The sequence below is a fragment of the Asterias amurensis genome, chromosome 7 (genome assembly GCF_032118995.1).
Source record: "Asterias amurensis chromosome 7, ASM3211899v1".
NCBI classification, from domain to species: domain Eukaryota; kingdom Metazoa; phylum Echinodermata; class Asteroidea; order Forcipulatida; family Asteriidae; genus Asterias; species Asterias amurensis.
In genome coordinates this window covers 9,435,368-9,452,591 of record NC_092654.1, presented here as the reverse complement: position 1 = coordinate 9,452,591, position 17,224 = coordinate 9,435,368, and the positions used below count along the sequence as shown (strand labels likewise).

General features: G+C 36.4%; 1 protein-coding gene across 3 annotated transcripts in view; it reads left to right on the top strand.

Annotated features, from left to right (window-relative positions):
* LOC139939458 (uncharacterized) overlaps positions 1–17,224 on the top strand; it is a 106,880-nt gene extending 89,656 nt beyond the window's left edge. For 2 of the 3 annotated variants that reach the window (XM_071935390.1, XM_071935388.1), the window contains 4 exons: positions 912–971; positions 1,423–1,701; positions 7,259–7,333; positions 10,987–17,224. In XM_071935390.1, the coding sequence (XP_071791491.1) occupies positions 912–971; positions 1,423–1,701; positions 7,259–7,333; positions 10,987–11,055 (483 nt within the window). In that variant the 3' untranslated portion in view covers positions 11,056–17,224. The remainder of the gene's footprint in view (positions 1–911; positions 972–1,422; positions 1,702–7,258; positions 7,334–10,986) is intronic. The other variant, XM_071935389.1, reaches the window with a different exon arrangement.

The window sequence follows — 17,224 nt, the reverse complement described above, 5'->3', positions numbered from 1 at the left end:
CAATGCTAAGACGTCACTTTTGTTCTGGTCAAGATTGTTGTCCAGTAGTTGCTGTTTTGCTCGAAGCAAGTCAGCTTTGTAATGGATTGATAATAACAAGTGACGAACAATTCTAGGAGCTTTTCTCAGCCAAGTATCCTCAGATCTGCCTGGGGGGAGGGGGGGGGGGACTGATGGCAGTTAATGGTCATCTGTTGTGTGGAGAGATGCACTGCTTATCAAACTCAATCATTGAATAATTTGTCCCTAACTATAATCATGAAGTCAAATCAGTCATTGAACTTTAGAATGGCTGCATTTTGAACTAACTTGTAATCTTGCCCGAGTAGTACATCAGTGTATGTACATGTATGTTGTTTTTTTCCAAGACTCTGAGAAAGCGCTGAGTATTTAGTGCTTATAACACATTGATGTGTATTAAAAAACACATGTTTATATTTAGTCTTATTCACATTGTCATAGCCGAGTGGTTTAGAGCATCAAATCCAAGTTCTTGTGGTGTAGTCATCGGAGTGTGGGTTGGAATCCCAGTCATGACAATTGTGTTCTTGAGCAAGATACTTTACTATAATTGCTTCTCTTCACCCAGGGGTATAAATGGGTACTTGCGAGGGTGGAGGTTGATATTGTACTTCTGTATGAAAAAGCCAATCTTCAGCGCCATACCTGGGCTGTATATACTCCCCTGAGCTGAGAAAGATTAAAGGAATGTTATTGGCCCAATGACCAGGGCACTAATGTAAAGCGCATTGAGATGTTATTTTGAAAAGCACTATAAAAGAACCAGTCATTGTTTTGGTCTGTTGTTTAAGGCTGACCCGTAGATGTCAAATAATCAGATATTAATTAACAATTAATAATAATATATTATAAGTTATTTGTTGACTTTGTTTTGTTTTCTCTTAATTTAGAGTGAATCTGACAATGACGTTGTGATGGCAACAGACTGTAATACAGAAATAATACAAGAGGTAAGAAACCTTGTATCCTATCTTCACAATTTTCCAAGCTTGATGGATTCTTTCAAAAACGGTCTGATTCACTTCTTTTTTCTTCTGGCCGATATTTTTTTTGCCATTGTAGTAAACAGTAATTGTCATCGTGATCTTGCTTGTCATGAAACAAGTCAATAAGGAAGTTTCCTAACTTGGGTTAGAGGATAGAGAAAGGTCACACAAATTAATAATAATAATTGGTAAATTTGTAAATAATTTTGGGTTCAACAAAGAAGACTTGACTGCAGCGTGACTTAAATCTGGAGGTTGTAGCTCCAAATCCCACTCTTATAAACTTTTCTTTGTTTAACCTAGAAGTGTTTTACCAAGTCAGGTTCCCTTAAGTTTTGTACTTGACACAAATAATAATTAACATCGAAAGTAGAATTGTTAAGCCAAAACTATTTATGCATTTCTCTTTACCCAGATGGTGAAGTTACTTGATGAGCAACGTTCCCTGAGACGGATTCTCAATGATGTCGAGACAACCCACCCTCTCTCATCACCCTCTGAGGCATCTACCATACCAGATCTCTCCGCTGTGGGTAGTGGGGAATGGGCGGAGCCTGTCTGTGAGGAGGGGGTTGCAGATCAAGATGGCGGCGATGATAAGACAGAGATGATGGATGCGTTGAGATCATTGAGGTTGGAGGTCCAGCAGCAACGGGAGGCAGCGAGACGAGAAATGAACTGTGCTGTGAAAGAGGTGAGTACTAAAAAACTGCATGATTAGCATTCTCCCTTATCAGTGGTCCACTGGCCAAATGCCAGTTAAAACACCTGAGGACCCGCCCAAGAGCAAGTTTGACTGCGCACATTTAGTTGACTACTCAGCATTGTGCATGCGCAGTGACGTTACTTACTCAAACGACTCATTTGAAAGTCTAGTCAACCATCGGCACCACGTTTTTCAACACTTCCATTGCCTTTTGCTAGTGTCACTGGTTCCCCTCTGCGCTTTACCCGTGTTAGCATTGAACCGGCTATTGGGGCCAGTGAAGAAACCATGGTGATGAGGCTGGTTCCAAATGGTCGGACACAGTGGTCAACCAACGGTCGAGTCAAAATAGTCGACGGTGCGCACTCGAACTTGCTCCAAGTTGTCCTGCTGGCTAGTTCAGTGTTGGTAAAGCATCCCTATTTCATTTGAAATATGGATTAATGAAAAAACCCAAGAGTCTATTTAAAGGACAAGCTGACTGGTTTTGCTGGCTTGTCACTGAGAGGTTATGGGCAAACCCTGGTTGCATCTGAAAGGGTCCATCAAGGTAAAAGGGTGCATGACAAACAACAAGCTGACATTTCTGTATCTGTAACATACATGAATGCTGTTGGTGGGGAAATGATATCATTGGCATTTCTGTTGCAACTAACCTCTTTTGCTAATACATGAAGCACCCTGCTTTGTAACTGTTTGGCTGTACTTTTAATTCACATTGCTAATCACAATTTGTTCAGGGAATTCTTGATGCTTAATTTTCTTCTAAAGCTTGAAATGTTAAGTTTTATTGGACTCAGACTTGAGGATGTTGGGCTTGTTTACCTAAACATCTTGTTATTGATGTTTTGTCTTGTGCAGTGTTGTAAACAAAATCTCTGCTTTACTTCATAGGAAACTACACCCCCCCCCCCCATGAAGCCAAGTGTGTAAAACATCAAACCTTTATTTACTTTTCCAGAGTTCATTTTCTGAACTAGAGCATGTAAATTTTAAAATTAACAAGGCAATAGGAAAAACAAGGCGACAAAATTGAAACGGGAAAACACAAGGAAATATAAATTTGACATTAAACCAGGGAGCAAGCAGTTGGAGAAAACAAAATAAAGACAGCGCTTCTTAGGAGAAACAGGTTAGGTTTAATAAAACCAATGGGGTGCTTCACTCTGATGATATCAACTTATGTAGACTAGAAGAAATAGTTAAGAATCATTTGCACTTTTGTTATGAAAGTGACCCACAAATGAAGTGAATAAGTTTGTTGTTTTGAGCTGCAGTTTTGGAGTGATCTGTGTTGGATGATGGCATACTAAAAGAACTCTGTACAAAACAATTTGTACGCATGCTTCTTGGCACACTTCCAAAAGAAACATTATCCTTAAAGGAACATTACAGAATTGGTAAGGAAAAACTCATTTAAGATCACAGATTTTTATATAAACCTTACGCGGTCTAATGATGAGGAAAGTAGAAAACATCCCTTGAAATATTTTTCGTCTAAAATGTCATATTTTGATGATAAATAAATAAACCTAATTTTCCGTTTGGAGTTAAGCGCTCAGTGAGCGTTTTTTTTTTTTCTCATTTTAATCGATATGACGTGCAAATATTGGTAATCGATATTTTTTTCTTGACCCAGATGGCAAATCGATCTCAAACTTCTACAGGTTTGTCAGTTTATGTATATGGTGGATTACATAAACTGATTACACTGCCAGCAACTGTTTTATTTGCAAAAACCAATTCTGTAATGTTCGTTTCAGATTCCTTTAATAACTAACAATGTTTGGAATACAGTAAGCATCTCTGAAATTTAATATGTGCTTCATTTTGGCCCTCTGCCATGTTTTTCATTATATATTATTTGTCTTATTATTGTTGAATGAGACCAGTACATTATCTATCCTCCTTAGCACTTCAAAGTATGACTAAAAGCTTTCAAGATAAAATCCTATCCTTGCCTGTTGATGATGTTTGATTCTAAGAATCAATTAAGAAAATTAAATTAGTGTTTAAAAACGCACCGTAGGAACAAAGGAAAATAGGTTAAAGGATAAAGAGTTTTGATGGTATGGAAGTGTGTCACACGTGAAAACAAAGTAGTCATGAAGAGATCGCAGCAAAAGGAATTCTCAATTCAGTCAAGGTTAGCTTGATTCAATTAACGAGCAATTACAGGTTGTTAATTCGATGCTAACGGTCCGATCGTTTGATCACAGCCCGGCTACCAAGTGAACAAAAAAATTTAGCATTTTCTGTCTCGCTAATAGGTGTTTTGAAGTCGCCGAAACTGTTATTTGATTTTTTATTTGATGCAAACAGTCTGAACATTTGATCACAGCAAGTCGCCAAGTGTACAATACAAATTCAGCATTTTCTGTCTTGCTAAATAACGGTGGGAAGTCCTCGGCTACTTGACAAGTTCTTTTGTATTGTTGGTTCAGTCCGTCACTTACCGAACACAAGACGTCTTTGAAGACTAACTGGCACAGTTGGTTGCCTAGAGACCGTATCGATGCACACACTGACACCCTTGAAATGTGTCGAGAAATATTCTGTATTGAGACTGTCAACCAAGCTGATCACCAATGTATAACTTGAATTATCCTTCTAGTATTTTTATGAAGATATTTGTTTGACTTGATGAGAATTTGGAGTCATTAATTGGTTTTTAAATGTAAATGTTTTTTTGGACAATAAAACAATATATGCAAATTTTCATTTGCAAAATTGGTTGCGTTTTTGAGATATTGCAGAAATTCGGAGCTGATTTGTCCACGCAAGAATAATAATAGGAATTGACAATATGAGGCTAAGCATGACCGAGGTAATGCTTCTCAGATTCAAATTTGGGGCATAAAACTGATATCTTTTGACTTAACCATGTAACTTTGAAGTGTTTTTCAAAATGTGTTGTACTATCAAAAGCTACTGTAGGCCTGTAACCAAAAGTTTGTATTGCCATTCATTTGAAGAGTGATCACCAAACGTATACCTTCCCTTTAATACAAAGAACACAGAGATTAAGAAGACACTGTAAATATAGTGGGGCAGAAATTTGAACTTTGATCTACCCTTTATTTTACAGCCATTTGTAGTTTACTTTGCAAAGATAGGTTACACAAATTTTGATACAAATTTATTTGTGAAGTTGGAATTCAATGCAGGTTTCAACTTATGAAATACAAAATTGATTTTTTGTTCAAAATAATACAAGTCTCCTCAAATTACGGATTTGCGGACTGTGGAAGGCGTTGAGTAGTAGCAAAGCCTCTTATTACCCTTCAAGTGCCCTTGCTCGGATCCTCTGAGAGAAGGGCCTAATTTCACAGCGCTTTCCACTCGTTTAGGTCTTAGATTTTACTGAACGGCCAAGAAATATTTCAACTTAGGAGAATGTCACAATACAGACACTCTCATCGGATTGAAACCCTGCAGGAACTATCTCAAGGTTTTGAGTTGGGGGAATAGAAGAAGCAAAAAAATGGGGAAAATGAAGAAAGAAAAAAATAAGCACAGACCTTTTTGAAGAGAATCTCGTGGGATACTACAGGGACAAGCTTTTCAGAAAAGTCAGAGTTTATTTTATTGTCAAATAATAAACCACAAGGGACACTGACTTGGTAATTTGTCAAGTATTGTGTCATTTAGAGTATGAATAACCCACCTTTTGTGGTTCATGTTCTGTTATGTTGGTCAATCTTCTGAACAGAACAGTTGTATTGGCAAAGAACAAAGACGATCTTTGGAATAGCAAAAACTAGGGGGTTGTTGGTTGAGGGAGAGGGTGCACCAATACATCTAATTAAATGCTGGCAAATTGTGAAGTCATGCCGGTGTATGTTAAGCAATGTATATTCAGTACTTTCCCGAGTTAAGCAAAAAAATATTCACAGGCAATTGTTTGGGAGGGATGCGAACCCACGACCTACGAATTGCTTGAGCAGATACATGTATGTCTACCACTGGGACCACAGACCTAGCCCAATGCCTGGAGGCAGTTTGAATGTTTCGGTGTGGGTATTGCAATGATATAGATGTAACAAAAAAATAATAACAAATAATTGGTCTGACGGTTTTGACTCTAGCAGAATCTTTCTCGAAGGCTAAATGATAACACAACAACCATGACTCAGGTAATTAAGTGTAACACAGCAGTGAAATGCATGAACAGAGAGAGAGAGATTCAGAAAGCACACATAAAAAACAAGGGGCTAAACACATGAATAGGGAGATAAACGGGGGAATTTGGAAAATAAAAATAACTAAACTTGTCAAACAAAACATATATTAGACAGCAAGTTGTTTGTTGTTGCTCATTGACATTCAAACCCAAACCCCTTGCTTTCATGGAATGAATCTCAGTTCATCAATCTAGCCCCCAGATGTGTAATTATCTAAATTAGAATTGTCTCTATTCATCTTCATTACAGATGCCCCCCTGTCTTTTAAATTACGCTGTTGTTTTCATAGTAACCGCAGTGCACTCTGTCAATCACAAACTTCCACTTATTTTCTGAATTTGTTTTCTTCAAAGCGACATAATGAGCACTGAATTATTTCACGTCATCGTTGTTTTTGGGGTTTGAAACCCTATTTATACAAAAGCCTTGGAGCAAAATAAAAGCAGCACCTCTGCTCTAATGAATGGAGAGGATATTATATAAAAGGCAAAATATTGAGGTGTAATTTGTCCCATCGAGCTTGCAGACTCGCATACAAATATGTACAGTACGCAAGACGTATGTGAAGGTTAAGAAGCCAAGTTAAAGACTCCGTCACATTTCGGTTTGAAATTCCGCAAATTCAGTAAATAAAATCTATCTCCTGATGATGAATAGAGCAAGCTAGTCAAAACATTGAGACCATTTTACATGTAAGAACTCACTCCGCGATAGTGAAGTTTATAATAAGTCCCCTCAATCCACTAAAGCTAAAGTAGTAATCCATGCCGCTTTTCATCCTTCCACCCAGGTAAAAGTTTTTAAGCAGGACAGGTTTTTTTTCAGAACTGAGAAGTCTCTAGAACTCTGAAAATCACTCCGCGGTAGTAGAACATAAAGCAAGACAAGTTCTATAAAGAATAAAGTCTAACTGGCAAGTACGTGTAGATACACAGGTGTTGTTACCGCAAACAATATATATATTAAAATCTATCTATCACACAGATATATTTCTATCTTCTGCCAACAGACTTTTCTTCCAGAATAGTTGAGGTAAAAGGTTTATTTTCCTCAATTTCTGCTAATGTAACATTTGTGGCTCCATTGTAGATGGTGAATAAACAAACGTTAGCCATTTTAGTAGCAACCCAACCCAAAGCCATGGTCATGACATTCCAGGAGATTCTGTCCCCCAAATGGGAAACTTACATAGGCTGAAGGAGGATGTTTCAATAGAGGGCGCTATCATAAGTAGTTTGTTCATAGTTCGCCGTCAAGGGGGGGGGGGGCACACACACAGAATCTCTGGGGGTACAGAATCTCCTGCCACATCGGTTTGTTTTTCTTATTCCTTCATCCCTCCAATGATTTTTTACAATCAGATGAAACAAGCTATCATATCCGAGCTCAGACAGGAGTTACAGCTAGACACTCAACTATTCCAACGACAACTCCAGGTGGGCTTTGCCAACATCGTTTTTTGCTTCCATTTTGTGCCGTTATGTCGTAGGCACTTCTAGATTGTTGTTGTGTGGTTTGCACTGTTTAGTTTTCTGTTTTCATTTGTGTTTTGTTGACAGGCTTTTTGTAGAGACATCAGTTGGCTATATTTATTCAGCATTCTGAGAGTCCGTCAGTCGATTTTCAGGCATTTCTTTTAGGTTTGTTCTGTTGAAAATTGTCATTGATGATGACAAGTTTCAACAATACCTTGAAAATTTCATGGAAATTTCATTGGTAAGGAAGTTTCATGTTGTCATTGAAATTTCAAGGTGTCATAGAAATTTCAAATTGTCATTTCAAGTTGCCAAGGAAATTTCAATTTGTCAAAGAAATTTCAACTTTTCATGGACATGTCAAGTTGTCATGAAAATTTCCACTTACCATGAAACTTAATATTGTCATAGAAATTTCAAATTTCCCGTATGCATTTTGTGGTGCGGAAACAATGTGTTTGTTTGACTCTCAGAATGTTGTATCATAAGGTTATGCATGGATGTCAATGTAAATAGGATTGTACTCACTGCTAGCATTGGTTTGTTCATTCACTACTAACTTCCAATCATCATTTGCACGAATTGTAATTCTGACATTTGTCTACGCATGTAATCACTTCGAGATAGCAACTTTTCATGTAACAAATGATTCATTTCTAAAACTCATTATTGATGTGGAAAAATGTTGGAATTGTTTTTTGACCACGACTGGAAGGAAAGCTATGAAACAAATCTAGACTTTTAATTCATGTTTTTGTTTATCATGGATTTCTTCATTTGTGCTCATCATTCCTGCATACTGGATGAGTGCCGATGATTTTTGTGTACAAAACGAAATTTCTGTGTGAAGTGCAACCGTTCATATCAACCATTTTTAAGTTGTGTACGTTTTTTGGACCTTTCTTTGTTATTTTGTTGTAACTGACATTCTTTAAATGGAAGGTGAACGTTAGGTAATTACTCAAATATTAACTTAAAAACTCACTTGGTAACGAGCATTGGAGAGCTGTTGATAGTATAAAACATTGTGAGAAATGGCTCCCTCTGAAGTAGCAAAGATTTTGAGAAAGAGGTAGTTTCTCACTAAAATAATAAAAAACTTCTAGCCAGAAGTCTTTTATTCCTTTCTGAAAGCACACAAATTCGTCCAACAAGGGTGTTTTTTCTCTCATCATTTTCTCCCAACTTGGATGACCAATTAATTTTAAATTTTCACAGGTTTGTTATTTTATGCTTATGTTGGGAAACACCAAGTGAGAAGACTGGTCTTTGATAATTACCAAATGTGCACCATTCCTTTAAATCATCCCTTATTCCATACGAGATGGTTTTGTTTGCTGTTTTCCCCTCAGGCAATCTATTCAATATTCTTCATTCTGAGATGAATACATTCAATTGAAAAATCAAATTCCCTTAAGTCTTAAAAACATTTTGAATGTGTTGAAAGGCTTTGGACAATATTGGTAATTACTAAAAAAAATAATTGTTAGCAAAAAAACTTACTTGGTAACACTGGCAATGGGGAGCTATTGATAGTATAAAATAAATAGTTACTCAATATTGCACAACATAAATCAAACATGAGTAATAAAAATGTTACTGTGGTGACCATTAGACTTGGTTAAAGGAACATTACAGAATTGGTTTTGCTTGCAAAAATGTTGCTGGCAGTGTAAGCACTTTATGTAATCCACCATATACATGAACTGACAAACCTGTAGAAGTTTGAGATCGATCGGCCATCTGGGTCACAAGAGAATATGGAAAAACCGATCACAAATTTTGCATTGCATCAATGGCAAAATAAAAATGAATAAAACGCTCCCTGAACGCTAAACTCCAAACGCGAAATTAGACTATTTGTTTCTCATCAAATATGAAATTTCAGACAGAAATATTTCAAGGGATGTTTTCTACTATCATCATCATTAGACCGTGTAAGTTTTATGTAAATCTGTGATCTTCACGTTTTTTTGTTTCTTACCAATTCTGTAACGTTCATTTAAATAACACACAAGTTGATCATTGTCATTTTATTAATACTCAGTTTTTATAAAGCGTTTTATTACATCTCTAAGATGCATCAATTTGAACTACGAGACCTACTCCTTTAAAGCACTGTGTGATGGTTAACAAGGTGCTGTGGCGCAACATGCAGCCAATCAAACCAGGAACACCGAGGCAGACCCCTACTCTTTTCAATATAAAGTGCACTGGGTTCTTGTACGTGCGTTACAAAACATCACAGGACCAATGGCTTTACATCCCATCTTAAGGACAAAGCAATGGTTAAGTGTCTTGCTTAAAGACACAAGTGTCACGACTGGGACTTGAACCCAAGATCTGGTGAACAGAAACACCAGAGTTTGAGTTTGGTGCTCTTAACATTGGCCACGACACTTCCACAAATTGATTGGAAGATTGTTTGATCACGGCCAATGTTTAATTTCATAGAGCTGCTAAGCACCAAAAATTTGCTAAGCAAGAAATTTATTCCCTGGTAAAAACAGGATTACCAACCAAATTTTCATTTGTTGCATATTGCTTGTTAGTCTGGTGTTCAGCTGTTGTTTGCTTATCCTGAAAATCACGTGAAAATTTGGATGGTAATCCTGTTTTTATCAAGGCAAACATTTCATTCTAAGCAAATTTTGCTAAATTTTGCTTTATGCTTAATAGCAGCTCCATGAAATTGGGCCCTGATTTGCATGTTTACATTTTCAGTGTGTTTGTTTGCAGTTCAATGTTTACATTGAGCCATTAGTGCATTTTCAGTGAATGTATGAGTATGTATTAATGTTCAATGAATCTCGGCATACTGTAGTTGACAATAGTCTGTGACTCAGTGATATGCTACTAATATATTGAAGTATAGAAAGTATTTGTATTGCAAGCAATTTCTTTTTGTAGTCGATAGGATTTGAAAATTGGCATGGTTGAAGTATAAATACTAGAGGTTTGCTGTAACACCTTGTTAAAAAAAATATCTTTTGAGTAGTGTTGGTTCTGAAAAGAACCCGTGGTAACGACTCAACGTTTCGATCATTGTGCTCTGAAAACGAAACATTGATTTGTTAACCACCGGTTCTTTTCACAACCAACACTACTTAAAAAAGACGTTCACATGGTGTTAACGCAAATCTCTCTTAGTTTTTTTGTTGGTTGTTCCTTCAATGCAAGACAGCACCATGAAATACAATACAATGTATAATCCCTGTGAGCATACATCTGCTCATTGCTCTATGCTCTATGCTCTGAGCCCAATTTCATGGAGCTGCTTAAGCAAAAAATCTGCTTAAGCAAAAAATTTGCTTAATAGCTTGCTTGTTTTACACATGTTACTGGCCAAAACTTTATGCCATATACATTGCTTGTTACTCGTATAAAGCTGCTGTTTACTTAACATATCAAATGAGTGGAGTCTTTGCCGGTAGTCTGGTTTTACTAAGCTGGTTGTCCTTACTAAGCAAGGTTTTTTTTGCTTAAGCAAAATGTTGTGCTTAAGCAGCTCCATGAAATTTGGCCCTGCTGTGAGGGACATGCCTTTTAATTTACCATTTTAAACCTGTGTACATTAGAAGTAATCTTTATGATCTTCTCCTCCTCTTGTACAGGCTAAAGACAAAGAGATTGAGCAGCTGAAAGATCTACTACAAGAACAGATGCTGCAAGATAAAGACTGAGGTCAAGTAAAGAGAATGAGGTCAAGTAATGTTGCTTCCAGAGTCTTCACATGTTTGTTGCTTTCTTCCACTTGTTCCACAACTGCTCCCAGTCAAACTCAAGAATCGCAATTGTGTACACTAGCCAACTAGAGCTGTACTCATTCCATCTTGTGTATGCATCCCTGATACCTCATGGAGGCACTGGAGGCGATTGCCTCCATGCTCCCTGGTCATGAAATGCTCCAGTAGAAGTTTACAACTTCCTCATAGGGTGCACTTTACCTAGGAGAAAATTCCTTGGTGCATACAGGTCTGTGTTTGTGTAGTTTACCAGCCTTTATGACAAACACTCCTCTCTGCTACTCAGTGTAAAATTTGCCTCACGGAAATGCAGAAACTTTGGACCAGACACTGGACTATGGTTGGAGCTGTTCTGGTGTACTGGTTATTGGAAACATGAGTTTGAGATTGTGTACAAGCCAACCATTATGTATCATCAAAATCATCATCTTCTGTGCAGAAACCTCTTTTGGAGGATACTTACACATTGGCAGTCTTGTTTTCTCAAGTTCAGTCTTTCGCAATTCATCTTTGCTTGAGTCAAGTCAAGTCAAAAGTAATTTTTGCGTAAGTAAAGTAACAAGTCACATAGTATCCCGAAATAAGCCCATTCCCATGATGTTGTGACAAAATTAAGTACAATCAAAAACCTGTTAAAAGACCAGTTAATAATATTAAATTAAATCCATGACACATGCAACCATTTTGTCAGCATTTCTGTGCAGTCCTTATTACAAAAGCACTCAAAAAAATTGGGATGTCGGCAGCGACAGCGTCATTGCCACTGACTCGATTTTGCAACATTTGTTTTTTAACAGTAATTGAATTATTGTTAAAATCAATTTTGGTAAAGTCATGGTAAAGTCAAGTCAGTGAAATTGGCGACTCGAGTTCAAGTCAGCGACTGGAGTCAACAACACTGCACATTGGTTGGTTGAAGTAATGTACAAACAAACTTCATGCAGCCAACCATGCCAGAAACACAGGGTGAGCCCCTTCTGTGGCCCTGTTGCCATGACCAATATGGCTTTACGCCCCATCAGATGAACATGTATTCGTGGCTAAAGACGCAATATTGTCAAGACCGGAACTCAATCCCACACTCTGCTGATTAGCAACACCAGATCTTGAGTCCGATGTGCTTTACCGCTCCACCGCGGCCTGCTGTATTTAGCCTTTCGAGGTATTCTTCTATCCATGTCAGCTATTGTGTTATCTCACGAGAAACTAAAAAATACCTGGTAAATACCGTCTAATTACAAAGACTATTCAACTCGTTAGTACATTTTCCTGTGTTGCTAATTAATGCGGAGGTCACATTCATGTCCTGAATATTTCTTGACTGCAAATGACAGTCATTGACCATTAAAACCTCGGCATTTCTCAGTTTGAGAAGCTTCTCATTAGGATGTACTTGAAAACCTCTAAAACTATTCGGGCACACCTTCATTAATAATAAGAGTGATAATATTGGCTTTGTATAAAGACGCATAACCGTCACTCAGTGACGCTCGAGGCGCTTTCAACATACAGTATGTTTCCTACAAGGTATGTGGCACTACCTTTGAGTTATGAGACCTACTCCTTTAACATACATTTAGCACCATGTTTTGGTGCTGTGGCGCAATACGTAGTCAAGAGAACTAGAGAATGCTATGATTGTTTGGATTGTCCGTTCCTCCTTTATTTAATTTCTACTTTATCAATCTCGTCCCTGATTTCCCCTGGGGTGGAGCCGGGTGCTTAATAGCCTGCATTTCAACTCCTTTATGCTTGGCCAGTTTCTATCGCTAATTCATAGCTGATTTTGTGTTTGTCATTGCAATGGTTTAAAAATTAGAATTAAGTAGCAGTCAATAATACATTTCATAACCATAAACTTTAACCCAATGTTAGTATGAGAGAGATTGGCTGTTGCCAGCTTGGTGTGTCTATCCCCTAATGGGAGTTTGCCGAGTTCCCTTGACAGGAAGATCATCAAAACAAACGACAAATACAAAAACTCAAATGTTCTTTAAGAATTGCACTCGCCACCATTTCATTCTTAAGTGCTGTTGTTATTGACTGAAAAAAACAATCCATGGTTGCTTTGGGGGTTTGCGGTTTCAGCTTCAAATCATTAGCCCATTCATCACTGATAAATTTGTTGTCAACAAAATATTGCTGTTATTAATTAAGTAAATCAACTTGTGCCTACACGAATGCAGTGAGTATGCATTAGCTAAAAAGCAACCGCTACAATTTTTGATTTTATTTTAAATGTCTAATGTGGATTGTTCTTGTTTTTGTTTCCATTAAGTGAGCATACTTATGTTTACAGTTTTCAATAGAAACTGTTTCAATTGTTTAAAATTCATAGATTTTTTGTCAGAGTAGAACCTCAACTATAACCCTCTTGGTTAGAAATGTTTTGTTACGAAATTCCCACAGAAAATATGAATTTTTATAAACTAATAAGCTTATATAAATATGATTTGTCGCATTGCATGGTGAGGTATCAGTATATATTTGGTTTGCGGTAACATCATGTGTATATCTACTTGCCAGATAGTATCTACTTGCCGGGTAGTGTATTAAAAAGCAGGACAGTTCTTTTCAGAACTGAGAAGTCTCCTGAAGTCTCCCGAACATCCGATAAATCTACTCCGTGGTTGTAGAATAAAGAAAGACAGTTCTCTAAGAACTCTTCCTGGCAAGTAGATATACACATGCTGTTACCCAAAAGCAAATTAGCTCATGTCGTAAATAGAGAAATATGTTACGAAAAAGCCTTTGACTACTGATTACAAAACAAGTTATTCTATAGTAGTTGACTTGGGTTTATACTTTTGAAGTTTGTTATGTTTTTCTAATAAATATTTGCAATGAATGTAGGCACCATGGATATTTTTTGTGGAGAAAAAAAAGTATATTTTTAAAACCTATGATCGGAAATGGCCGCTTTCAACTTTTTGTTGACAGATTTAGGCGAGAGATGCTGGCTGGAACAGTATGCTTTCAGTTTTATTTATTTTTTGTTGAAAATTTTGTAAACAAATTTTTTAAATAGGGGAAGACTTGACCCCCATAAACCTTTTCCAGGTTTGTCATTTTTGGAGATAAATAATTTGCACATATTATGGCAAAGGCATAACCCTGGATAATGTATTGACTGCCAAAATTGCGCAACCCAGATGACCTTTTGTTAATGGAGTCATTAGGGCCAATGATTTTCACTTAGAATTGAGAGAAAATGGAAGGAGACAAGGAATCGGTGACTCTTTAAATAAAAACATTTTTGATTGTAATTCTGAAAAAGCTAGATTAAATTAATTTAATTTAGTCTATCACCAAAATGATCTTGACTGAATTTTTGTATTACCAGTCAGTACCTAAGAGTGTCAAACAATAATTTGCAATTATGAATAAGAAAATCATTGGTCCTAAAAGAGCATATGGGGAATACAATTGGATCGAGTCTTACTTGTTGTTAAGAAGAATTGTTTGCAAGAAATGGCAATGTTAAATTTTGTATTTTGCAAGAAATTATAGTTGATATTTTGTAATACATAGCTATTTTATAACAAGTTAAACCAGTATTGACTATGATTTGGTTAAGATTAACTGGTTGAGTGGAGATTCGAGGGTTTTTGCATCTGTGGTATTCTATTTATTGCATTCTATTTTTGTGTGAATTTGATTTGCCTCCACCAAGCAGAATCTTTTACAGGAATCAAATAATACCTTTTCTGAAAATGAGATTATAATCTGATTTCATGTTGGATAAGGACTGAATTGAGTTCATATCCGTTTTTAAAGATGCAACTGTTTTTTGAATTCTAAAGTTTGAGCATCTTTATCTGCCTATCATATTTGAAGAATTGATTCTATGTAGATTGATCTACTTTGAATGCAGTTAGAGACAGTAGACCTAGCTTTTATTAACTAATTGCACCAACACCATACAAGCTATTGTCTGCCAGTGCAAAGCTCAGCCATTTTGACAGTCAGATTGCACTTACAAACTAATTGTTATTACATAAACATTGAGTCACCTAACATACACACACTATAGACGATGTGACCTCTGACGTCACTGGAAAACCATAACGTGATTCGCGCGCATACCGTTGGGCAAAACCTTTGTGTTTTGGCAGGCAGCTTGAAAGTTCACGCAATCATTCCTTGACTTTGTGTCTTTTTGCCCAGCGAAACTGACCTGTACAATGTTTTGTCTACAGAGGGTGGTTTGAATGTAATATAGGTCACATCGTCTATACACTGTTTAACACTGGGACATTTACTCCCAAAATTGTTCAACTAAGATTATTGTGGTGATCATGTGTCAGATAAATCAGGTCAGTGTATAATTTGTTAAAATTCCATGGCACTAAATGTATTTACAGGAATTTGCAGGGAAAAAAGTGTTTGCAGGAGTTGTTTGAACTAATTTGGGACACACATATTTGCGTTCTGACCTTAGGAAACCTGTCTGGTGTAAGGACTCACATCACATTGTTATTTTGCAGAAACATTGTCGGTAAATGAGCTGAACATTTCACATAAGTGTTTCTTTGCACCGTCATTTGGTGCTGAGCAAGAATGGATGCATTTAAATACTTGTTGTTTATTTTACCAAAGGTGTATGATCATGTAAAGGCCAGTTGTTTAGACTGTTGAAGTAATGGTCAGATTTTAATGCCAAACTATCCTCCCTTTAAAAGTTATCTCTTAAGGTTTAAGACTAAAGCTCTCTCCTAGTTGATCGCAATTGGGGAAAAAATCGTTTGCAGTTGTCACTAGTTTCAAATGATTAGAGTGAATTTTATTCTAACACTTTAATATAGTTTGTGGTTAAATGAAGACAACATTCTGAATGAAATGTTGAATTTTGAAGGCAAATTTGTTGGCGAGAAGAAAAAGATTGATACAAAACATTTGATACAATTAACCAATATTATCATGAAGAGTATGACCTATTAATCTGAAGGTTTTTTGTGATTGATGAAACCAGTATTATTAGCTGCACTGAATTAGTTTGTAAATTCAGTTTTATAAGGTACAAAATTTTTGTTGGAATTATTTTAACAAATCAGCACTCCTAAAACTTTCTTGTATGATACACATGAATTCACTTTAGTAGGATTCAAATGTGAGTACATCACTTGCGAACAACGAAAAAGAGTTATTGGTTACACCCGCCAAAAACACACCCCTTAGGTTTTGTGACAAACCAAAAATATGTTTGGAGACGCAACATTGCAATTAACATTATTTCAAATGTATTAATTTTATGTGTTTCTTTTTTGTCGAGAAACTACCGATTATTAATCCAGAAACTTTTCTTTTTAACCTTTGTCTTTGAGATACAAGTTCTGACTCAATGTGCTTACCGTCCAGAGCAGAACAGTTGATGCTTCCATAAGCGTATTTGAAAGGTTAGAAGTTAGTTACAGTGTCTGATTATGTACACTTCATGTTAAGCAGCAATCTTCGCTTACACAGATATCGTGATCAAGAAATGTTATTGTAAGCACAAAAAACCAGAGTTCATAACACCATGGTATTTGGCCTTGACTACAAAAAGCATCACAACCTAATGTCATACATTACATTGTTTATTTGCAAACTAACTTGTTGTTTTTACTTAATGTCTCCCACTATTAAACTGATTTTCAATATAATATGCACCTCTGTTGATGAACTTAACCTTAATATAGGTCTTCCATTTGTACCAATGTGGAATTCCAGTCGTTAAACTGATGGCACATATCTATAACTTCTCCACAAAGCAAAACATCTAATTTAATAATATATGAGTGGAATACGGATATTTTCTCTGGAAACTAACATTAAATGTCTCGGTTTAGTTCTCTTTTTTGAACTAAATCTGTATTAAATAGAAGCCTTAACTATATTTGTAAATAAATCAATGTTATTTGCACTATAATTTTAAGTGAAACATTTTTGTAAAATAAATAAGAAGAGTAATGTGTCTTCACAAAACGTAACATGGATTGGTAATCTGTATCAAATAAATTTGCACTTAAATATTGATGTTATACGAAAACTGCAAGACTTACCCCTTGGTGTTCTGGTAAGTAAAATACGATGCTTATCACAACAATGCTTATCCCTACAAACATTA